The 25,357-nt window shown below is 36.9% G+C and overlaps 1 protein-coding gene across 4 annotated transcripts in view; it reads right to left on the bottom strand.

Annotated features, from left to right (window-relative positions):
- Nucleotides 1-22,719, bottom strand: part of MYSM1 (Myb like, SWIRM and MPN domains 1) — a 37,980-nt gene extending 15,261 nt beyond the window's left edge. For 3 of the 4 annotated variants that reach the window (XM_081055992.1, XM_081055994.1, XM_081055993.1), the window contains exons 1-12: nucleotides 22,616-22,701; nucleotides 18,927-19,002; nucleotides 17,303-17,373; nucleotides 15,595-15,672; nucleotides 15,487-15,510; nucleotides 14,339-14,417; nucleotides 10,947-11,045; nucleotides 9,750-10,522; nucleotides 5,462-5,592; nucleotides 4,228-4,331; nucleotides 2,568-2,645; nucleotides 897-982 (exon numbers count right to left, since the gene is read on the bottom strand). In XM_081055992.1, coding sequence (XP_080912118.1) covers nucleotides 897-982; nucleotides 2,568-2,645; nucleotides 4,228-4,331; nucleotides 5,462-5,592; nucleotides 9,750-10,522; nucleotides 10,947-11,045; nucleotides 14,339-14,417; nucleotides 15,487-15,510; nucleotides 15,595-15,672; nucleotides 17,303-17,373; nucleotides 18,927-19,002; nucleotides 22,616-22,680 — 1,664 coding nt within the window. In that variant the 5' untranslated portion in view covers nucleotides 22,681-22,701. Of the gene's footprint in view, nucleotides 1-896; nucleotides 983-2,567; nucleotides 2,646-4,227; nucleotides 4,332-5,461; nucleotides 5,593-9,749; nucleotides 10,523-10,946; nucleotides 11,046-14,338; nucleotides 14,418-15,486; nucleotides 15,511-15,594; nucleotides 15,673-17,302; nucleotides 17,374-18,926; nucleotides 19,003-22,615 lie in introns of all 4 variants that reach the window. The other variant, XM_081055995.1, reaches the window with a different exon arrangement.
- Between the last annotated feature and the right edge of the window lie 2,638 nt (nucleotides 22,720-25,357).

The following is a 25,357-nucleotide window of genomic DNA, read 5'->3' as shown; positions in this document are numbered from 1 at the left end:
GCTTATCTCATTTAATTTATTCTCAAACCTATTATTTTTGATTTTTATTTTAAGGAGATTATATAGCATACTGTAGTTTAATGGTTAGGAGTATGGATTCTTAAGACTAATACCTGGGTTTAAATCACAGCCCGACCACTAACATATATGGGCAAGTTACTCAAACTTCTTCGTGCCTCTATTTCCTCATTTATAAAATGGGAATGATAACATTAATGTCTGCAGAGTTGCTATGGGGATTAAGTGAGTTAATAATGTGAAGTGCTTAAAACATCTCTAACAGTGTTAGCTATTATAGTTATTATTTTATAAAAGAGGCTTTAAGTAATTTACCCAGAGACATATAACGTTAAGTATCAGGGCTCTTTTCATTGAAAACGACCTAGTGATATTCCTAGATATCTCACTTTAATAGAGACACTGACAAATAGAGACAGTCCACTCAATGGGGCATCTGTACGAAGTAAGGGGCTCTAGAAAAATCAAGGCATTCAACTTATTTGGTGACCCTTAAGGTTATAAGTTACAAATTTTTTATTGTAAAAGAATAAACAAAAACACTTTGCTAACAATCAGCACCACCCAAAGAGAGAACCAGTCATTTCACGAGGTTACCTGTTCATAATGTCTAAGTTGAATGACCACCTGTCACAAACAAGGCCCCTTTACAGCATAGTTTAGAGCCTATATTCACTGAACCTGAACAAATTTAAAACTTGAGTTTAAGGTCTCTCAAATTGACAATCAGTGGAATAAAAAAACTCAAAACTTTTAGCTGTATTTTTTAACTTAATGTGAACAACACAATGCAGTTATATCAAATATTTTTTCCATACATTTTCTAATCATTTGGGATAAATTTTTAAAAATTACATTTATATAATGTAACATTATACCTTTTTGTTGGTCTTTGCACTTTTGAAGACTTAAGAGGTTTACATTTCTCTTCTCTTCTTTTTGCCAACTCCTCAGCAGAGAGATGCTAAAACACAAAACACCACTTGATCAAAGAATCCATCAACCACAGATAGGTAAAATTAATAAAAATACTCCATTAAAACCACATTTAAGGGCACGTGAGAACAAGACAAAGTTAATAGATGTGTGTCCTTCTTGCTACTAACAGAAATGCTGGACAATATGTTAAAAAATTGTTGCAAAACACACAGCCATACCAAACTTCAAATTTACTCCTCCTGCCTTACTCATTTCAATTAGTGGTACCCAGATCCAAAACCACAGGATCACCTGAGTCTTTCACCTTTCTTACTTCCCATTTCTAGGCATCAAGTCCCACTGTACTGAGTTTTCTTTTACAACTGAGAGATGTAGTGTGATGATAAAGAACACAGATTCTAGAAATAAAATGCCTGGCTTTGCTACTTACTAGTTGGTGACCTGAGGCAAGCTTTCTGTGTTTCAGTTTCCTCATTTTTAAAATGGGAACACTAATAGTAATAACAACATCATGGTATTATTGTAAAGGTGACATGAGTTAATGTTTGTAAAATATTAACAATCGTGTTCAATACACAGTAAGTTCTATGTAAGTATGTTTCATTCCATTTCTCCTACCAGTCTTACACTCTAGCCCAAATGAACTGTGCACCTTTTTCCAGGACATGTCTAGTATTTTCCCATGTCTGTACTTTTGCTTATGCTGCTTCCTCAGCCTCAAATGCCCTCATCTACTTTTCTACATTTTGAGATTTTCCTGCTCATCCTTCATGTCATAGATGAAATATCACATCTTTGGTGAAACTTTCCCTGATCACATCCTTTGGGACCAATGTTATAGTACTTACCATAGGCTTTATCTTTCCTAATAGAAATCTAAGTTCCTTCTTGGCAGGCACCACATATTACTAATTGCTCTGCCTATAATAGCACTCAGGTGTGAGGCTGGGGACAGGGAGTGGGGAAAAGAGAAAGAAGAGAACTAACATTTATGGAGTACCTGTACATGCAAGGCTTATTCTAGGATCTTCATATACCGTATTTCATTTATTTCACTGAATTCTCCCAACAATCCTTCAAGGGAAGGAGTATCCACACTTTCACATTATCCATTCTACTGCACTGGTTGTTCACAAATTATATATGTAGAATGGGTGTGGATGTTTACATATACACAAATTCGTCGCCTATTTTCTTTTTAGGGCCATAGTTTTTATTAATAGAAATAACACTTCAATATTTGTAATTCAATTTGTGTCTAACGCATGGAACAATATTTTAATTGGGGTGTCAGAACATCATTCAATAAACGTTTACTGAAATGAATTGGGCATACGAACTTCCTAGCATCTTGGAAGATATTCTTGAGCTAGAGAGCAGAACGCAGAAATAGATAATCAAAGTTTTGAAAATGAGTCAAACTCCTACTTAATTGTACCACCAATGCCTCCTACTTTGTTGTTTATTGTAACTTCTACACAAACAAATTAACATGGGAACGAGACATATATATGTATACATATAAAAAGTGCAACATATGTGACATTGATATTCAAACATGTACTGACAAAATAACTCACTAATGAGCCATTTGAATAGGTCAAAGTTACCTCAAACGTTTGTCCTTCTAAGTCTTTTGCATCACACCAATTTCCCCATGGGTCTCGGACCCTACGTCTCCTTGTACGCTGAGATGAAATAAAGCAAAAGGTAACAAGATTAAATTGGAGAAATCACAGAACATTAATATACAAAATGAAAATGGTAATTTTCTAAAAAACAATTTCTCCATTACAATATTGTCATCCCTGATCAGCAATGCCTGACTAAATTTTATCTTAATTTATGTTCAATAGTTAGTATCCTGCTCCAAAATAAATCAGTGATTATTTTCTACATTTACTAGGATTTCTTCAATTTTCATTTCTTTTCATCATTTGGAAGCTAAAGCATTCACACAAAAAATATTTTTAAGACCAAAAAGAACCACAAAGAGGGGCGGCCGGGTGGCTCAGTTGGTCAGAGTGCAAGCTCTGTTCGATTCCCACATGGGCCAGTGAGCTGCACCCTCCACAACTAGACTGAAGACAACGAGCTGCCACTGAGTCCCTGGAGGGGTGGCTGGATGGCTCAGCTGAATAGAGCACAAGCTCTTAACAACAAGGTTGCCGGTTCAATTCCCTCCAGGGGATGGTGGGCTGCGCCCCTGGCAACTAAAGATTGAAAACGGCGACTGGACTTGGAGCTGAGCTGCGCCCTCCACAACTAGAATGAAGGACAACAACTTGGAGCTGATGGGCCCTGGAGAAACACAGCTCCCCAATATTCCCCAATAAAATAAAATTGAAAAAAAGAACCACAAAAAAAATGACTTCCTGATCAATCACTTGTCATAGAAAACTTGCAAGAACACATAACAAGAGGTAAAATATTGAAAACTAGAAGCAAAATAATTATATTTCAGCTTTAGAAAGGAAAAAATTGCTTAGTTAATACAAATAGTAAAAAAGAAATTACAATGCTGGATAACTGGATTACTATATCCAGTTTTGCAAACCTCAATATCAAAGCCTTTAAAATGGATTAGCTGCCATAGGCCACTGTCCAACTAGCACCACCTATTTCCAGCAACCATATTTGAAAACTTCCTTTTAAAAGTAAATCTAGGTAGAAATTGTTTGCAGCCTAAACACTAAGAAAGATACCCACTTTATCATCTGTACTTTTTATCTCACCTATTACCAATTTAACCTATTTTACTGGTTCATAATATGATCCTGCTTTTTAGGAGACTTGTTTGATCACTTATTTTTTAAGTAAAATGATGAATTTTGATGTACTGTAAAACTCACTGATCTCAAGAATTAAAAAGATAAAGGCTAACATTATTTTGGATAGCTATTCCAAAAAGTTGAATCTTATGGTAAGAATTTTAATAAAACAATAACTGGAAAAAAAAACACAAAAATAAAAGGCTTAATGTATAGTTTTAGAATCAAAACCAACCTAAGATCATTTTAGCAAAACATTACATATGCTTCTGTGTAAAGTTTGCCAGTGAATTTTGAGGTTTATTTGATTTGTTTATGCCTCATAAAGTTACATGAAATTAAATGGAGACCACAAAAGTGAATGGTGAAATACAAGGGGAAACAAGTTCTTCCATTAAATAGCGATTTGTTAATTAAACAGCTGAGAAGTAGGCATACCTTCCTTAACAGTGTTAAGGAGCACTCTGAAGAGATCATTTAGTGAGAGGTGACTGCTTACCATGGACTGCAAACGCTGGGCAAGTTGGTATGCTTCTACGGTATCTTTTCTGTCTCTGATTCGTACCTTATCAACTGGTTGTGGCCTGTTATATACAGCCTGTTCTATTGGAATTCAGGAAAAACAAAACAATCTATTTTTTTATGAAACGCAGTTGTTAAACAGGAAGACACATCTACACTGACTATACATTGTAAGCCAATTTCTAGGTTTCTTTATACCTGAGCTTCTATGATTCTATCCTATTCCACAATCACAAAGTTCTTGTGCCGCTTAGTAGTTCTTACCTAAACGTAATGCTACTGTTATAAAGAAATCTCAATAAAATGTGATACTTAGGAAATGGGTAATTTGTTTAATTTCTGATCAAATGAGTGCCAAGTCCACTTTGCTAACTTTGGGAGTCTAATACAGAAAACATTTCATTTTTCTTTCAGTGGCTGAGGAAGCTATGATACATTATTTTCCTGAAAAGCCAGTCCCAATATACAGTGCTTTGGGCAAACAAAGACACTAAAATGGAAAGACCCCAGGGCACACTATAAATTCTATCTCTCTACATATAAAATAAAATCATCTCTGACAGGAAGTTTTCTGGTTTTCTAGCTGTCTTTTCAGACAAGGAATACAGAATACTCTTCTCACAACATGAGTTGCAAGGTTTTAATTACCTTATCACTTTACAACTATGGCTATTATCTTTCTTCAAAAAGTTTGTGTCATGTTAATAAAAGGGTTGAATACATTTACAAATATGCATATTCATCAACTTTTATATTTGAGAAAAACTAGGATAAAAAAACTTTCTTCCATGAAAAACATTTTGGCACTTTTATTACATTTAAGTGTAGAGGCTCATAAATTATTTCCTTTATTTAAACACTGCTAGACAGTATTTCTAGCATGAATACAGTATTTGCAAATTAAATGGGCTATTAGACTTTTCATAAAATAATTTTATTTGACAAAGAACTGCATTCTTAAATTATTTCTACTTACACTGAATATATATTTTTTAAATTACACTAATTTTCTCAAAGGGAAATATAATTTAATCAACAGAAATCTGTTTTACAGCAAAATCTCAATATATTTATTCCATAATGTTATAGTATCTCTCTGTATTCTGTATCTATACCTAAATCTACTTGCATTCTGATCATCAAAGAAATTAATAGGTGCCATAAGGATAAAAAATGTTGAGCAAAAGATATTGTTGGGTTTTTATTTTTACCACATCCAAAATTGATTGCTCCTATCAACTCGAGGTATGTATGAATCCGTCCAATACAATTAACGTCCCCACAGTTCTTCAGGCCAGGACGTACTGAGGTCTTATTTAAGTATTTCGGTTTGCATATCTCCCTAATTAAGAGATGGAAGTACAATTATTTTGGATAAATAAAAACATGAAAAAGATTTCTGGGGAAAACTTTTAATATTTGAAATATCTTAAAAGTTCATCCCCTCTTAATATGTAAATGTGTAGTGAATACAATGCTAATACATAACACCCAAGTGTACTTTTTTCTAAAATATTTTTAAGTGATACAATAATTTACAAGCACAGTATGATTTTTACAAGTATCATTTCTTCCCCAATATTAAATTCAATATATTCCATTTATCCAAGGACTTTTAAGTGAGCCAAATTCAAGCCTGAATCTTAATAAAAAGGACAGTTTGAATTATATATTGAAAGTATTTAGTATTAGACTTTTCTAGTTTTAATATATTACTTAGGTTCACCTAGTTTTACTTTGCTGGACAATATCTTCTAATTATAAACTACCTTATAAATGCTTAAAAACTTTTTATATTAGTTTTTAATCATTATGCCAATAAATAAGTGCTTACTCTTGGTGGAAAACAGAAATAGATATAGGGGATCCCAAAGGAATAAAGAAATGCCCAAAGACTACAAAAGAAATGAGGTTTATATAATCAAACATATTTACTGAAGATACTTAATATACCATGCTGGATGGTACAATATAAAGTTTAACAGTACTAGAGAACTTAATAATAGTAGCAAACAATTACTGAGTGCTTATGCCAGATGCTGTACCAAGAGTTACACATCCTTAATCCTAACAACTCTACAGGATAGATTTTATTATGATGAGAAAACAAAAAGGTCAGAGAAATTAAGGGAGTGACAGAATTCAAACAGACATTATAAACCAAGTATTTGGGTAAATCATAAAACACAGGCATTTCTTATTCAATCTTGATTTTATCCTACAAATATTTTATATGTTCTACATGAGGCATTGTTCTAGGCACTAAAAGATGCAGATATGAATAATATAAAGTGCCTGACCTTACAGTCAATAAATTAATGAATAATATCTACTGTATTGCCAGGTAGCGATGAATGCTAGGAAGAAAAAATAAGAGGATAAATGGATACAGTAAGAGATAAATAGGCAAACTATTTTAGATACGGTGTTTAAGGAAGGCCTTTTTAAGGAAAAACCAAATTTAAAATCATAAATCCTATAGAACTTCAGGGAAGATAAAAAGTAGTTTGTGATGTGGGTATTAAAAATTCCATTGAAAAGTTGAGATTTCAGAGTGGCTTGAAAGAAAAGGAAACAACCTGTATAAATGAAGGCAAGAAAGCAGGAATGAGCATGGTATAACTAGCTACCAAAAAAACTGTAGGAATCTAAAAACTGGATTGATATAATTAACAAATACCCAAATCAAAAGGCTTTAAGCAGAAATTAGTAACTAGTGCAGTGCTGAACAAATGGTAAAACCTCTAAAAATATCCGTTCATGATATAATAATAATGATTTATTCATTCAGTCTTCTCCCCTTAACAGAGTGCGTTCTGTATTCTAAGCATTGTTCTAAGCATTAGGGATTTAATAAGGAGCAGACAAAAAAAAAAAAAAATTGTCCCATGGAGACTGCATTATCATTGGGAAGGGGGAGGAGGAGAAAATACACAAATAAAAATATAGTATTTTCAGTGGAAATAAGTTCTATGAAGATAAATAAAAAACAGAGTAAGAGAATGAGAGGAGCCATGTGAACTATATTAGATAAGGTGGTCAGAGAAGGCCTTGAACTTCTCTTGAATGAGATGAGGACGCAAAATTCACCAAGATTTGGAGGAGAAAATATGCAAGGCAGAAGGAAAAGTCTGGGTCAAGGCCCTGAGTTGGAAGTGTGAAAATAATGAGTCAAGACTACAGACTCTGGAAATCACCATTCTCTAATGTGACCTGCAACAAGTTCCTTTTTCTCTCTGAAACTCATTTTTCTCATCTGTAAAATGAGGACAGGTTGTCAAGAGAATCAAAGATGATTTAAAATAGGCAGTGTATGGCATTTGGTAGGCATTCAATAATGGTATTGGTTACTATTATTATTAAATTCCCCTAAACAGGGAGTCAACTGCATGTGCTTTTTATGAAAAGGATTTTTTGGTTACAAAGAAATCTGGCAGGCCTCTTTTTATTTTTAAAACATTAATTTTTCCTTCTATTTTTTACCACCATCTCCAGTCCCTAACCACTCTCTCTTCTATTTCTGAAGAGAACATTTGAGTTCCTGTTTAAAACATTTCTTTTTGCTTTCACAACTAGTGAAACAACATTTAACTGGTTTCATGGACTAAGGCAAATAACATAAGGAAACTAGTGCTACTCTGTTTCCCCAAAAATAAGATGTAGTGGACAATCAGCTCTAATGCGTCTTTTGGAGCAAAAATTAATATAAGACCCAGTCTTATTTTACTATAAGATCAGGTCTTGTATATGATATAATACCGGGTATAATATATCATATCATTTAAATATTGGGTCTTATATTAATTTTTGCTCCAAAAGACGCATTAGAGCTGATGGTCCAGCTAGGTGTTATTTTCGGGGAAACACAGTATATAATTTATACTATCTATATAAATTATTCTACCTCATAGAAGTCAGAATCCAAAGTAACAAATGAAATTTGATTAAAATAACAGTAAGTACTCACTGATGATTCAGGTAGATGTTTTTGAGTTACTGTTTTGAAGCCCTTCAATTTTAGCCATTCTCTTATTTCCAAAATCAGAATTAGATATCAAAAGAGATCTAATTTATCTTTTTTAACAGAATGAATTAGGCAATGTGGAATAACGGGAAGAGTGACTTAAAGAGTGAAGACTTGTACTGAAGTCCTTCCTCTGTCAGTGACTGGCTGTATAATCAAAGGCTGATAGGTCCCTAAACCTCTCCTGACCTCTGAATCGCTCTATCAAATGGAGATAATACCACCTGCCTATTTTACAGGATTGTTGTGAGCAATCAGATGATACAAAAAAGCTTTCTGTAAACTGTAAAGCACGATGCAAATGTTGAGAATTGTTCCTTATAAGCATTCTTTACTTTGATACCACCCTTACCAGGAACTTGCACTTTTAGCAATCTCACCCATCTACAAGATAATCATGAGTCAGGAAAAAACAAAAATCTTTCTTTTAAAATAATGGCTATCTTTAAAAGCCAAATTACTTAATATTGTATGCATGAAATAAAGTTCAGTGATTTAATACGCAGGTTATTTGTTTTCCTTTGGTAATCTTCCTAGGTTATAGTGAAAACCGTCTGTAAAGATGGCCCTATGTAATCCTGAAGCAATAACAATTATGAATGTTTAATGACGTCTTAATTAAATTATGAAAAATTCAAATTAGTTTTAGAGCACTTAAGCTAATAAGGTGGGAAGGTTTTTTTTGGTTTGTTCCCCATTACTCACTAAGTAATTTAAGTAAAAGGTACTTAGCATTTAGAGGATAAAGTTCATATATCAGAAAATTACTATATGCGGATGAAGAGGGATGAAGGAATTATTAACACATTATGCCATAGGTTCAAAGTTGAAAGCATTTAAGGCAGCTATTTAGGAGAATGGTTTCTGCAATCTAGCCACATTTAATGACACTGTTGTCATCAAAGTGTTCTATCTTTTTACTTTAAAGTACATGATAAACTAGGAAAGATACTTATCCCCCTTTTCCAGTGCAGTAATGTTTTCTGCATCTTCCTAACACTGTCCTAAGAAACTGCTTAAGGCAATCATCTAACCCTTTTTTCCCAAGCCCAAACACTCTTAATGAACAAACAGATGTTACAAAAGCTTTCCAAAGAAAGTTTCACTATGAGAAATTTCAAGTCTTGGCTTACTGAAACACAGAGGGTGCCAAAAAAATGTAAATACATTTTAAGAAAGGAAAAAAATGTATTAAAATTACGCTGATGGTAAACGCTACGTGCACCTCTTGTAATTGTAGAAGTCAAACATGACTTGTATTCATCTTTTGTTATCAGTATATATTGAGTGTTACAATTTTAATACAGTTTTTTCCTTAAAATGTGTATACATTTTTTTGGCACCCTCTGTATATTAATGTTAAAGCTCTCTGGATCATCAGCAATGTAAAATACTAAATTTTGCATAAGCCTAATTAAAATACTCTAGAGAATCATAAGTTTTAAAATAACATCTAAAATCCAATTCTTCCTTACCACTGATCCAAAATGTAATTCCTAATTTTCAAATAGCGTTCTGGTGTTTTGGCTTGGCGCCCCTCAAAAAACTCAGGAATTGCTTGTTTTTCTTCTTCTTGAATAATATTTCTATCTATTTCTACTTCTTGCTCTGGTGGCTTAAGCTCTTCTTCCTCATGGCTCTCCTCCTCCATTTGGCAGGAAGAATGAAAAAGCATTTCATTATCACTCAGATCTTTCTGAACATCACAAGGCTCTGGAGAAGGCAACTGCCTGGTATCATCCACTATGCCATTTCCATCATGCTTATCACAGCTTTTCATCAGTTTATTACATTTCTGATCATTTAATTCAACTGATTTTTTGTCACTGGTGCTCTGTTTTTCAGTCCAAAATGTAGTTTCTGAGCTTGAAAGTGTTTCCATCTCACCCTGCTTTATATTCTGAAGATACTCCTTGGAAGGTTTAGAAATGGGATCTTCCTGGCTGTCAGAGGCAATAAATTCTCCTTGATAGGTTTCAGGACTTTTACTATTAGGGATGTCTAATAAGAGATCACTGCTAAGATTCTCTTGGGGAGCTTGAGAAGTCAACTCATCTGCCTCATCTGTGATATCCACTTCTTCGTCATCAGATAACTTTTCAATTTTTACAGCATTCAAGTTGGGATCAGCACATCCCCTTAACCTTGATGGTGTCCATGCCTTTGTGCCTTCATCTTCATTTTTAATCTGAAGATAACTGCTGTTCTTCTGGTTTGATGTTTCCTTCTCTGGACCATCTAATTTTACCTTATTAAAAATGAAGATAAAACCCCCATATTAAGATTTTAAAATTTAATCACTGGCACAAAAAATCAGGATGAACACAATGTTATTAAACTGAGTACATGTCATTGATAGACTACCTTTATTGTGCTGTTCTTTAAAGTACTTACAACTGCATTTTAAACAAGCAATTAATATTTTGTTTTACTTAACTATGAAATTAAGTAGAATAACAGTATCTATTTAATAGGAACACTCAAATCGCTGATGATATGCTTTGAGATTTATGAAGATAAACATTTGTAGAGTACTTTATGAGTATGAAATACTTTCACTATAAATTTGAACATTAAAAGTTTAATGCCTGAATTAAAAACTATTTTTGCTTACTCATTTTATTTATTCAAAGTGTTATCATTATTACCTAGAATATTTATATTCTGCTTACCTTATTTTTAAAGTACTGTCTGGCATAACTCTTTACTTGTAAAACAGTGCGACTTCCAATTAGTTTTGCAATTTTGGTCCACCTTCGGCCACATTTAGCCTATATTATCAAAATGGAAAAGAAATTGCTTGTGTTGAACTTGTTAATATTCCAAGGAACTGCCACGTTAAAAAAAGCAAACTAAAAGAACACCCCATCTAAGGCATGTAATGAAGCCTCATATATAGCTAAGACTCTTAAAATCAAAGCCCACATTCTTGTTTTGGAATCTGGACTTACAAAAACTGACCAAAGCGATTTAGAAATTAGTTTTCTTTTCATAGTTATCTAAATTAAGTTCCATCACTTTTATATATTCCTAACAGTATGTATGTATTCATATTGTACATTATGTTCCAAATCTTAAGGTAACTTAAAAAAAAAAAGTACCTGAAAGGGAGGCAGGTTATATTTTTCATTTATACAGTCAACTGAATATGTTCTGACACTAATTTCAAAACACTTTTTTTTACCCAGACTCCATCTGTTACAATATCCATTACATAACAGATACTACTATAACTCTACGCAGATATCAGACATGAACTAACTTACAACAGTGAATCGCAAATGAAGTGACCTATACCCAACGCCTCCCTATACCCTTCTATTGTCAAAGGCTGTCCATCTGCTAACACTGAAACTGTGGTGAGAAAAAACAGACAACTTGAGGGAGCTCTGGTGTGTTCTGAAGTACTGAAAGGAATGCATATAATTTCAAAGCTAAAAGGGATTTTTAGGTGTCCTCAAGTCTGTCATTTGACACATACATAAACCTCCTTTATAATATCTCCACCACAAGATACTCTCTACTTGCAAAATTACCTCAACAATTCTATTTAGAATTCTTAAAACTGAGAAAAACAAACAAACAAATCCAGCCGTAACTCAGGGAAGTTGATCCCAGGGCAAATTTGCAGGCCAGGCAATTATGACTTACAGTAGCAAGTCATCTTCAAAGATCTGACCCAAATGATAAACCTTAATTTATATACTTGTTTCTGGCTTTCATGAGAAAATCTTATATATGGACAATTTCTTAAAACTGGAAGTACTTCTGGGAAATTTACTAGTAAGTATAAATTATTTATATTGCTGTTAACTCACACTTACTGAGATCAACTTACTGAAGAATTCATTATCTTTATTGTGGGATCAAATCAAATAGGTAACTCGGTAGCGTGGAGCACTTTTGGAGACAGGACAGATCCTGACAAAGTGTGACCAATATGGACTGTAGGGGCTGGGGCACTATAAAAATTAGGGAGGAGGCACTAACAAGAGGAGCAAAGAAAACATTCACCAGTTTCAAAATAGAGCAAAGAGAGAGCCCTGTGCCCAAGAAAGGGAAACAAAAATCTTCCTTCATCATTCAGTACCACATAATTCCCTTCTCTCAAACCTGAGAGAATTCAGTCTATAAGCAAACTATATCAAAAGGTCAAAAAAGGCTGAAACACAACCAAGAGTTTTTATGAGAAAACATTCTAAGTTTAAAATATCTGTTTATGTACGTAGATTATCTACATATGTATATAAATACACATTTGTTTATACAGAGATAAACACCTCTGGAAGGATACACAAAGAACAGATGAAAATGGTTACCTCAGGCATAGAGAACTGATGGCTGAGACAGGAGTTAGACTTAACACCCTTTAACTTTAGGTACCTTTTGAATTTTGAACCATGCAGATGTAGCCCCTATAACTATCATGAATGTCAACAATAACCTAAAAATTCACAACCCACTTGCATGTGTGTGTGTATATATATGGTCTTTATATATACGAGGTGAGCGAAAAATATGGTGAATGTTTCAATAAAAAACATATTACAGTAAAAGACACATTGCCACTAATCACCCTCAAAATACTCCCCCTCGAACACTTATCCCATCATTCTTTTCACTTTCTGAAGCAGTTCTGGAAGTCCTCTTTTGTGTTTTTATTTCATCCTCTATCATAACACTCCGTGTTGCACATTCCTTCTGGTACCAAAATTTCTGTCAAACAGAAACATTACCGTGTGTCCTCATCCACCTTATTCACTGGATCTGGCACCGTGCAACTTCTGGCTCTTCCTCAAAGTCAAAATGACCATGACAGGCAAATGTTTTGAATCGATTCTGGACATCAAGGCAGCCATGACAGCAACTAAAGACATTCATGAAAGAGGACTTCCAGAACTGCTTCAAAAAGTGGCAAGAACAATAAGTGTGTTCGAAGTGAGGAGAGTATTTTGAGGGGGATTAATGGCAATGTGTCTTTTACTGTGATAAATTTTTAAAAATTTAAACATTCACCGTATTTTTGGATCACTCCTTATATATGGGGCAAGATACCAAAGTCGTCAGCAATCTTAAATAAATGACTGGCTAATTAAAATTAGATTATGTAAATGATAATCCTGAAACAGACTGAAATACCAATATAAAAAAAAATTCAACAGCATAGGAGAAAAACCTCAGCGAGAAATAAAACCCTCAAGATAGTTTATGTATTTATAAAAAACATCACAGAATATATGAATGTCATGGTGATGGCTAACTATAAAAATATAAACACATTTTACTACTGATAATGTAGAAACATTACCAGTATTTCAATTAGTATTTATGAATCCTACGTAAATATTATATATTCTATATATATAAAATATAAACATGTAATTTCAAAAATTAATTAGTATAATACTGGGTAATATGTACCTTAAAGGAAAAGATGTAACTTAATTCTTAATAGTTAAAAAAATTTTCGGAATGTTTTATTAAAAATTTCTTCATATTAAGGAATATTTTCAGAATTAGAAATTGTGCATATTCTCCCACTATGTAACTTGTAGATATTTACACAGATCTCATTAAAACATTCAGGCAAAACAAATGTTTTTAGTCTTCAATTACATCCAAAAAAATATTTAGACCATATACACAATGCCAAATGTCTGGGGAAAAAAAAGAACTCAGCTGATCACCCAGACAGTTCCAAATATGCATGCTTTTTTCCAAAAGAAAACAGCAGATAACTAAATAATTTTGTCTTTTAATCCAGGTAGTTGGTGCCATGTACACATAGAGAGCTCAACATCTCAGGTATTATTAATATAAAAAAAGGGTGAAAACTACCCAAATTATTAATCCAAGTCTGTTTTAATATTTTAGTAACTTAAATGACTTGAATTCTCTTGTACTACCCTACAAATATCATCAGTCTAACTATAGAACAACTATAGATATGATCCCTGTAATTAAAAAGAAATTTCTGGTCTCTACAAATTAATTTAACCTTGTAATTCTATAATTATTTGCTACTAGAATTATTTTACTATAAATCAAAAATTGCTCTATTTACCAGCCCTTGTTCAAACAGTTCTTTTTCTTCTATCGTCCACTTTACTGAGAAACTGGCTGGTTTTGTAGGAGATTGTACCCTAAGGGGAAAAAAAGGAATTGCAAAAAACTTTCTGAAATGGAACATTCCATATTTACACAGCTAAAGGTTATAGATAGCCATGGGCTAATAAATTCAATAATCTGACTCTAAGAATTAAAAAATAGAAAAGGAGAAGAAGAAGAAGGCTGCAGCCTCTACCTGGAGGGACAGATTTACCCTGTCTCGTATACTTCTCTAGCTCAGGATAGGAGCCCCAAAAGACATAATCCTTGGGTCTTAGTGAAGACAACACTAAAAGACATCAAAGGAAGTCAATGTGATAACAAACAAATAGGCTTCCTTAGGTTGGACACAAAGTAGCAGAAGTTAATACATTTCTAAATCCTGGATGGCATGTAAGAGTTTAAACTGGCTCCAGAAATATTATCTCTGATTCTTTCAGGTTAAGTCCATATAAATATCAAGCCAGAAAAGTCCAAAAACTATGGCATTGTGTTTATTACTTTTGAAACGGCAGTATCTTAAGAAATTAAAATAAAATAGTGATGAGGCTCACTAATTTAAGCAAACCATTAATCTTTTCATTAACTTCATTTTATTGTTCTTGTTTATTCAGCAAAATGCCAAAGCCAAAATCTATTCAGCGCTCAAACTCTGGCAAATCTGTAAGCCATACCCTCTAGGGGACCATAAACATGGACGTTTATAAACACTAAATAAAAGTTGACAGTTTCTCTAATTTTTAAAAGCTACAAAGTAAAATTAAATTTTTGTTTGAAATGATTGAAAACTAACTAACAGGGCAACAGAAATAAAGTCAATTTCTAATAAATTAAATAGCAAATTTAAAAACTTCCCTCACAAATCCCTAGGAAACTATATTTTCCATAATCAGGTGGAACCAACCGAAAGAGAAATTCTGGCAAATACATAACATCATAAAACTACCTTGGGGCATTCCAGTATCTGTACAAGAAATTTTGATTTTATATTTTTGTATAATCCAAGATCAAGAGGACTTCTCCACAGGCCAACTATAAGTTTTATTTTCCCATAATTTTTAACTAATAAAAAAAGGCTTTAAAATATAAACCATAAGTACATACGTGATTTTTGCTGTTTTCTGCAGACTGCACATGAAAAAAGAAAGAAGCATGTGAAGAAGTTTTTAAAATATAATTCAAATTTTCAGAAGTATTATAAATTGATTTTACCTCTTCATGTATCTTTTATCATCTTCCTTTTGATCGAGCCAGAATTTTTCTGGAAGTGATTTTTTAGATAAGTAATACCTGTATAATTATTAAGGAAACTTTTCAAACAATAATAAAATCAGAATTTTTATGTGCCTTATATAAGGCACTCATATACTCATTAAAAATCACTCAAATGCTAGCTAAATGAATTCCTCTCAAAGCCCTTTTCAGGTTTGCAAAAATGATAAAAGTATTTATACCTCACAGGGTTGTTATGTGGATTAAATATTACATGTGAAATTATACAATATGGTGCCTACAAAAAATGTGTGGAATGTAAATGCTAGTTTCTCTTATCTTCCTTTTCAGAAGTGGCTAAGAGAACATCATCAATATTTTAATTCTCTTTGCTAAAACATATATGTATATGTCAGGCACTATTCTAGACAGTAGGTACTGAAAACAAAGATACAAGAAAACATTACCCCTGTCCTCCAAGAGCTCACATAGTTTTTATTCTCATTGTTTGTTTCCAAATTTGGAGGTGAACCACTAATCTAGAACTGTACCGTTCAATACATTAGCCAAGACACATGTTTAAGTACTGAATACTGGAAATGTGGCCAGCACGAACTGAGATGTGTTGTTTATAAGTATAAAATACACACTGAATTTCAGAGTATGAAACAAAGAATGTGAAAGAGCTCAATAATGTTTTTATATTGATTACATGTTGAAATACTGAGTCAAATAAATTATTAAAATTAATTTCCTCAGTTTTAAATGAAGCTACTAGAAAATTTAAAATGACATATGACTCCCACGATTTTTCTGTTGAAAAGCAATGATATAGGCTATAATTGTAATGTTTGGGGAGAATTAGAGAATAAGAAAGCTTAAAAGGGGTTAACCTATAATAATTAAAGGTACCCAGACACTCTGAAATCAACACAGCAGTAAATGGGAATAAAAGGCATAGAAACATTATGGCTTGAAACAGGCAGAAATCCACGAAATATAGATAAAAAGAGTTAAAAACAAACCACTACTTATTAGACCATTAATAATCTTTATAAATCATAAAATCAAATAATTTTGTTCAATCCTCTCATTTTACATATAAGAAAACTGAGTCTCAAAGAAGTTAAGTTACCAACATCACATACAGCTAAAAGAAATGACAAGAAGCCAGTGGTTGAACCATGGATAAGGAGGCTCAACTTTGGGGGGAAAAAAATCTTCATCCTATTGTATTTGTTTTGTGCTTTTTACTTAGATTTTTCCCATATAACACCTGTAAATTGACAGAGTAGGAAGTGAGAAGAACTTTTACATATTCTAGTTCTGTGTCCTTGGACAAATAACATCTCTGGACTTCAGCTTATATAACTGAAAAGGGAGGATTGGAGTAAATGATCTTGGACTTGGACTAAAGGTTCTAGCTAACTTAAAACATTCTACAATTTCGACTCACTAGTCACACAGTATTAAGAGTTGGCTGACAACAGCAACTCAAATATATTTGGTCGTAGCTCAGATTTAGCAGTAAAATGGAACCAGAGGAATAAAATGCAGCTTTTTGCATAGTTAGGTAACATTACACAGTAGCAGTCTGGGGCCAAATATAATCCACCCAATAATTAACGGTCGTCTCTTTTGTAGGTTTTGCATTTAGAGATTTTTTAACCCTGAAATCTTTTCTTTCTTCATAATCATTAAAGGATACTCTTCTTCCAACAACATTTTCTCAATGACGGCTCTGTTCTCTTCACTGATGGTGCTATCCAGCGTCCAAGGCTATTAAAAAAGAGAATACATATATTTTTTTAATGAACTACTTTTTGAAATTACCTTCTGTGTTTGGTGAAATACGTGACATGATGATTACAAATGACAACAGCTGTCATTTGCTGAGCACACAGACACATCTTTGATCCCCACGACAGAGCGATCAGCTAGGCACTGGTACTTCACACACGCATCCAGAGCATTACTACCAGCGTTGCAGACGGAAGAGCAGAGACCTGACACACAAGGCTGTTAGATTCCAGGCCTCAAGCTCCTACCCATTATAAAGTACTAATGGCTATCATACATGAACAATTATTGGGTATCAGCATTTTCCTAGATACTTCGCCTATTTCCAAAACTCACAATTCTTTTTTCCCTCAAGCCACAGTCTCTCCTTCAATCATCATACTCATTTCCAACTCTCAAAACTTAAAATATTCTCAGCTCAGGTCTCCTCTCCAGGCTCTGTCTAGACTGTCATTTCCAACTGCCCACTCAAAATTTCCCCTTGCATATCTAGTGGGCCTCTCAAACTTAACATATTTAAAACATAATTCATCACCACATACCTTCATACCTTCTTTCACCTGCTTCTTCCCCTGCCTTCCCGACTCTATAAATGGCACTACTTGTCCCCAAGTTATTCCCAGCTAGGAACCCAAGAATCATCCTGGATTCTTTCCTTTTCCCTCAATCCCATATTCAATCTACCAAGCAGTTCTACCTCCAAAAAAATAATTCAAATCCGTCCATTTCTATCTTTTCTGCCACAATCTCAGGCCAACCAATCACCAAATCTTTCTTAGATTACAAATGTTTCCTAACTGGTCTCTTTTATTCTACTCTTGCTTCCTACAAATATGATAGGGTTCTCATCTGCCTTTCTAACCTGTCATAGCTGTCACTTTGCCTCTGACCCACTATATTCCAGATATTTGTTTCCAATCAGAGCCTTTGTGCTGTTCTTCTTTCTGCTTAGAATGTGTTTCTCAACTTTTCACACATCTACTCCCGTCTTTCAATTACATTTCAACCTAAATGTCACCTCCTCAGGTCCCCTTACTGACTTACCTAAAGTAGCTTCCCCACCCTGTTACCCTCAGTCAGCATCTTGCTCATCTCCTCATAATTTATAGTCTGTCTACTTGTTTATCACCTGACTCTCCTCTAGAATGTAAGCTCCTTGAGAGCAGGAGCATGTCTGTCTTGATCATAGGTGTATCCCCCAAATCTAACCTAGTGTCTGACACACGGTAAGTACTCAATAAATAATCGTTAAACGAGGAAGTGAATCCTGCATACCCCCATTTATCAGATGATGAAACTGAAGGTCACAAATCTGGTAAGTGGTAGTGCAATGATTTGTGCCCAAATCCTGTTGGCTCCAAAGTCATCTCCAAACAGGCCATTTTTCAAAGTCAAAAGAAATAAGAGTAAGTTTCTTCTATTTTTAAAGTAAGAAAAATGTTTCAATATATTATCTTTGTGATTGCTGAGAACTGCACCACGTAAAAATAAGAGGTTCCTTAATGTACCACATAGATTCATAAAATACTTACAATAAGACCATTTTCAGTTCTCCAGGATGAATCAAGATAGTGATCTTGCAAAACAGATGCTGTATTATCATTGCTTCTGTAATAATTAAAGAAATGGTTATAAAAGTGGTATTATAACAGGTAATGGATATAATCTGCACAGCACAGTGACTGGTGGATTGAGATGTTAAGCAAATATGTAGTTCCCCTCTCCCCTTAACAGATTTAACACTACAGAAATGCCTGTTCTACCTCTTTGGCCTGTGACATATATACTAGCTTTAAGCCACCTTATCTCAATTGCTAAACATCAAGTCTGTTCACTTCTTTAGTTTCCCAAGAATAAACAACTTCATGAGGGAAAAAAGAAATACCCCAAAGCGGCAACAACCACACATGCTCTGTCGCCATGAACCTACACTTCATGATTCTTTTGAGGAGTATTCCTGTGTACATAGGAATTCAACCTCACAATTAATTCTTTCAGCTATTAATATGTCTAAAGCACAAAAGCCAAATCAATAACACCACCCTCAAAAAAAAAAAAAAAGGAAGAATAGATGGAAGAACCAAAATAGAAAATACTTAAAGAAGAGTAGTACAGTGAAGAGATAAGAACATGTAACGACATTTTAAAAACTCATATAATTTAAAAAATTAACTTGGGGTCTTTTCTATGTTCATGGGGGATTAAACTTTGTTAATCCACTCCTTTCCTAAGAACTCTCCAAAGTCACACTATTCACTTCATATGCAAAAAGCCTGAATGAAATAGCTAAGTTTTGGGAGGTCAAATATATGATATAATTAAATTTTACTTTTGTATGTCCTGAAGTTAAAGTTTCCTAGTTAAGTTATTGACTTTTCCCAGACCTACTCTAGTGGTGAGAATTTTGTACCTCTTAGACTACAAAAACCTATATACCGGTTTATATTTTTGAACCTTCAATTAATCCGACAGTGGTTATAATAAATTGTGGGATTAACAGATTATCTACAATAAACTAAAAGCAATAATGTTTCTCAATTGTTGATGGCAAAAAGGTTTTAACTCAAATGTCAATTCTGACTTGACAGGATCTACCAGGAATGCAAAATAAAGGATTCTTAGACTCCTATCAGCAGAAGGAAACCTTTGTTTAACTAACTAGGCCTGCCAAGGGTGCAGGAGGTGGAACTAGAATCACTTCAAGTTTACTTCAGAAATCTTTTTACATAATGTTCCTCAGTAAGAATTAGCAACATCCACACCTCTGATGTATGCATCAAGACACCTACCTGGACATCCACAGGTACCACCAATGAATGTGTTTAAACCTGAGCTCACCTTTCCTCTCAAATATGCTACTCTTCCATCGTTCCCTATCTCAGTCTACGGCATCTTAATCCCCTTAAAAGCCCAAGCCAGAAATCTGAGCCTGCCCTTATTTCCTCACAATGCACATTCAATTTGTGGCCAATTCTGTTGCTTCTCCCTTTTTCAAATCCAGTTCTTACACGATATCCACACTGACCAGAAGGCCTGTACTTTCAGACCTTATACTTTTCCCTGGGTAAGTGCGAGGGGTAAAGCTGAGGAGTCATCTGTCTTCTCTCCTTTTTCTTTTCCCACTTATCTCCATTTGAAATATATATATATAGGAGGTTTATTGTCTGTCTTACCTAATAAAGAATGTTTGGTTCTATTAGAGCAAGGATTTAAGTTTTGGTAACTGCTGTATACGCAGGGCTTGGTATACAAAAGGTGCTCAATCAGTATTTGTTGAATGACTGAATGACTGAAGTATGTGAGGCATGGATCACACAGGTCTCCAGGAGTTAAGGAATGAGTGTTTTATCATGAAGTCAATTGGGAATTGAAAGGAGTAACACAATCAGAGACGGATGTAAGCAAGGCTGCTCTAACTTCAGGGAAATATAGAAGGGGCCAAAGAGACAAGCAACAGTTATGAAGAAGTGACTATATAAAATACTAGAAAAGGGTGACAGTAAATTAGACCAAAGGCACAAGCAACAGGAAGAAGTGAACACATTTGAGAGTATACTTAGAGCCAACAGACCCTTAATAGCTGATAGGACAGAAAGAGTAGGAGGAGAAAGTCAAGGAAAAGTGTACGTGTAGGTCTGTGCCTTGTGAGACGGGGTAGTTGGTGCCATTTATTGAACTAGGAACCTAGAGAGGCAGGTTTGGTGGAGAAACTTTCTAAGCTCAGATTGAGGGACTTATGGAACAACGAAGTGCATATGGTTTCAGAGTGTTGGAGACACAGATCAGAAGCTCAGGAAAAGAGGTTTGGGTTGGCAACATAGCTGCGTCCTGGAAACAACGGCTAGATGGAGGAACAAGGGCTTGAACCGGAGAGGGCGGGGGGTGGCGGAAGAAAGAAAGAAAGAACAGGATTAATTTCATCTGCACGAATGTGAACAACGATGGTTATTAAAGCTTCCCTACTCATGCGTGGAGCTTTGGACTGCTCTGCCTAGCGATTCGGGAGAGAAGGACTATGAATGTGCTTACTCCTCACATTTGCCCAGTGCTTCAGAAGTCACAAAAACTTTAAACCGCCTATCTTAGTCCCTCGTGGGCAGGGTCAGGACTGTTGTCCACCCTTTACAGAAACCCCACTGTCAGCGTGGGTCCTGTGCAGCTGCCACGTTAGAGGTCCAAGTGTCCTAAGACTGGCACTTCCGCGTGGATCGGCACAGCGGCTGGCGTCCCCGGGAAGCCGTCCCCAGGGCCGGCAGCACCGCTGGCCGAGCGCAGCGCGGAGGCCTCTCCCGCTATTGAGAGGCGACTCGGGAGGCCCACTTGGAAACCGGCAGGCCTCCATCTCTGCCTCCGACGGCAAGGAGTCCGAGGGGTGGAGCTCAAGCTGGGTGGCGCCGTTTAAAACCACCCTGGCCGATGATGCACACGTTGGTGTCAACCTCGGCGTGACCCCTCGCTGAGTCCTCACGGTACCAGCCGGGAGGGGACAGAAGAGTCAGGACCCCGCCGGCCGCCGCGCACCTAACACACGTGCGACGCTCGTGTCACCGCTGCTCACCGCACTGTGCCAGGGACATCTCCTGACGTGCCAGGTCACACGGGAGCTGTCCGAGGCCGCGACCAGTGCCGTGTGGCCTCCGGTCGCACTGCTGGCCCCCGGCGGGCCGGCCACGCAGGAGGAGAAGCGGAGCGTCCAGCCCCGAGGTCCTCCCCCGTCCCCTTCGGCCACGCTGCCTCTCGGCTCCGGGAAGGGTCCCGCAACGATCCCACGTGGGAGAGGAGGCCCGCGGCCAGTCGCAGTGGAGCGCCCACGGCCACACGGCCCAAGGCGGGGAAAGGAACCCGGGTCCCCGGGCTCGGATCTCGTCCGCGGGCCGCCCCGCTGGCGTTCCCGTCGGATTCCGCGCAATTCCGGGGCGGCCGCGGGGAAGGAGGGATCGTTCCAAAGAGTGCCCTGCGCTAGGCGAAGTGGTGCCCTCACGGCACCCAGGTGACACAAAGGCGACACAGCCGCCCGACACCAGCTCCGCGGCCCCGCCCGCTGGGCTCGGAGGGGCCGGCTGGCGCGATGGGCGCGGCCGCTCCCCGGCCGCTCGCAGAGCCCGGCGCAGCCCTGCTCTCCCGCGCCCCTGCCCCGTGACTGACGCGCCGCCACCCTGCGGCACGCTCCCCGCCTCCGCGCCGCGCCGCGCCCCTGCGACACCCGGTCCCTATGCCTCACCCTGGCTGTGCGGCCGCTGCCACCCCGTCCCCTTCGATATCCACATCCGCCTCTTCGGCCGCCATGATGGGCCCTGACCCCAGCCGTCCTCCCGGGAGATCCCGCGAGAGCTGGACGGGGTGGGGCGCATGCGTCGTCGGCGGAGCTGAAGCCACGTCCGGCGCTGCGCGGGGAGTGGGCTTCGGAGGAGCGCGGCCCGCTGCGGCCGGGGCGTCGCTCGTGGGGACTTCCGTTGGCGGTTCAAGACTTTGGGAGGTGGCCCGGGCCGGGGTTTTGAAGAGCTTGTGCTCTGGGATACATCCTTTGGCCCTCACTGCTCTCATTTGTATAATAGGGATAGTAATAAATATCTTCCTGGAGTGTTGAAAAAGGGAAGCCAGACGTGCTTCAAGCAGGGAAGGGGACTACGATGAAGGACCTTTTACCTGCTGGTCTGCTGTTCGGGGTTTTCTTCTTTTCTCTCTCTCCTTTTTTTTTTTCTTTTTTCTTTCTTTCTTTTTTTTTTTTTAAAGAAAACGTGAAGTGCTGGACAACCTCTGTTTTAAAATTCAAAAACCATTTAAGAATGTAACGTATGATTGCATATTTTATTTCGTACAGGTCTTTACAATTAATTAAAAGGTCACTCTCAGGACCACTGATCTTTCCAATAACCCAGTTTATGGGAGGACCGGTATCAACAGTTGAACTTTACAGATGGGAAACTGAGAGCCAGAAAGCCGAAATGACTGTCACGGGACCCACAGCTCGTCGAAAACAAAGCTGGGACGAGAATCCAGGTGTTTTGACTCCTGATGGACTGCTCACCGTATGCAAATTACGTTGTTAGGAACTGGGAAAGGTAGACACCATTTCCGAGAATTTATGTCTTCTCAAGAAATGAGGCATTGGCCTTACGTGTGCTTGTACCTTCTCCCTCACCCACATTACTGTAACGGTTTCTTCTCTTGTCTGCCTCTAACACAGGACCGTGAATTCTTGAAGGACAAAGGCTGTATCTGCGAGCCCTTATACTACCAGCATTCAGCCTGGTGTCTGACACATAGTAGGTACTCAAAACCAATATTGAACTGATGAATGAATCCATCAATTAATGGAATGAATTCACTTCCCACACTATTCTTAATTTGTTTCGTCTCACTTCTGTTTGTGCTCAGGGATAAGATGAGCGGTACTATAAATGTGATGGCAGACGATGGAGAGAAAGATTTGTAAAGAGGGAGATCCAGGGCTCAAAAACTGAATATTGTCCCATCCTTAGGCCCCTCTGGGAGTGCTGTTTCTGTTGTTTAAGGGCTGATCCACTGATGAGTCCCAATAGTAACTGGAAAGCCTGGCATAGAGTAGGAATTCTAAGACGTTTGTTGAATTTGGTTTAAAGCAAGGTTAGAAAGATGTACATGGCCAGATAGTCAAAAGAAAATAAAGAACAGAGATGCCTTTCATTGATCTTTATGTAGCAGGCTGAGATGGAACCCTGGTCGTGCTGTCTGCATATACATGATATCAAATGCCTCCTAGACCATAACACAAAATACCATGTGAACAGTGTCTCTTGCAACTCTATACCGAATGAAGGCTTTCAGCTCCAGTGCCAGCATCAGTAGACATTAAAACATATGTGGAAGGAAGGAAAGGCCTGCACAGAATTTAAATATGTCCTGAGACCTTTAGACCTTCACATACATATCCCACACAATGCTCCCGGTTAGTTGGCTTGCAAGGGTCAAGGCCCAACCCACCTGACAGGATAAGATTATAACCTTACAGTCAAATGAACTCCTGAGGCCTGGTCTATTTAAAATTTCCTGTTCTAGAGGTCTGCTGCTCTGCGACTTGTTTAAAGACCCACTTTCTCACCAAGCAGTTTGGAAGCAGAGTTCAGAATTCATATTTCATAATTACTTGTACTCCTCCTGTGCTGTATACTGGGGAAATGGCATTGAACAAGACAAACGTAGTCTCTGCCCCATAAAGTCTATCAGATATGCAACTTCAAGATGATATAATAATTTCTACGATAGAGAAGTTACAGGCTGTTGTGGGATTACAAAGGAGGGGCATTTATCCCAGGATGAACCTTCTCCTGTTTCACATTTATGAGGATGATATTGATTAGGCAAAATTTGAGAGCAATGCTCTAGACTCTGGGGAATACAAAATAGAAGATCCTGTTCCCTAAATTGAAGAAAAAACCAATGGGAAAACATTGGAAGGAATAGTGCAGTGCCTGGTACCCACACAGAGTCAGGAATAGTGCCTATTCCTTCTGGCCAGACTGGGAAAACTTCACAATTCATGGGGCATTGGGTAGATAACTCAGACGGGTATTGCCTAAGCAGTTGAAAATAATTAGCTCTAGGTGGAGCACTGCTCTGGTACTGCCTAACAAATCTGAAATACAATATCTGAAAGGATAAAACTGTTTCCAGGTAAACTTAACTGCATCTCCACTTCTCCTCCTGAAAAAGCTCAAGAGTATTTACAGGAATACAAAAATATCCAGCACCCAACAAGACAAAATTCACAATGAGTGATATCCAATTTACCAGGCATGCAAAGAAGTAGGAAAATATGACCCATAATAAGGAAAATCAATCAATTGAAACCCACCAAGTACTGCCATGGATGTTAAAATAAGTACATTAAACAGTTATTATAACTGTATTCTATGTGTTCAAAAAGTTAAGTGGACACATGAAAAATATAAAAAGAAGGAAACTGAATTTCTAGAGATAAAAA

The sequence above is a fragment of the Rhinolophus hipposideros genome (assembly GCF_964194185.1).
Source record: "Rhinolophus hipposideros genome assembly, chromosome: 8".
Taxonomy (NCBI): Eukaryota; Metazoa; Chordata; class Mammalia; order Chiroptera; family Rhinolophidae; genus Rhinolophus; species Rhinolophus hipposideros.
The sequence above is the reverse complement of the archived record's forward strand: the minus strand, read 5'-3'. Positions and strand labels throughout refer to the sequence as shown.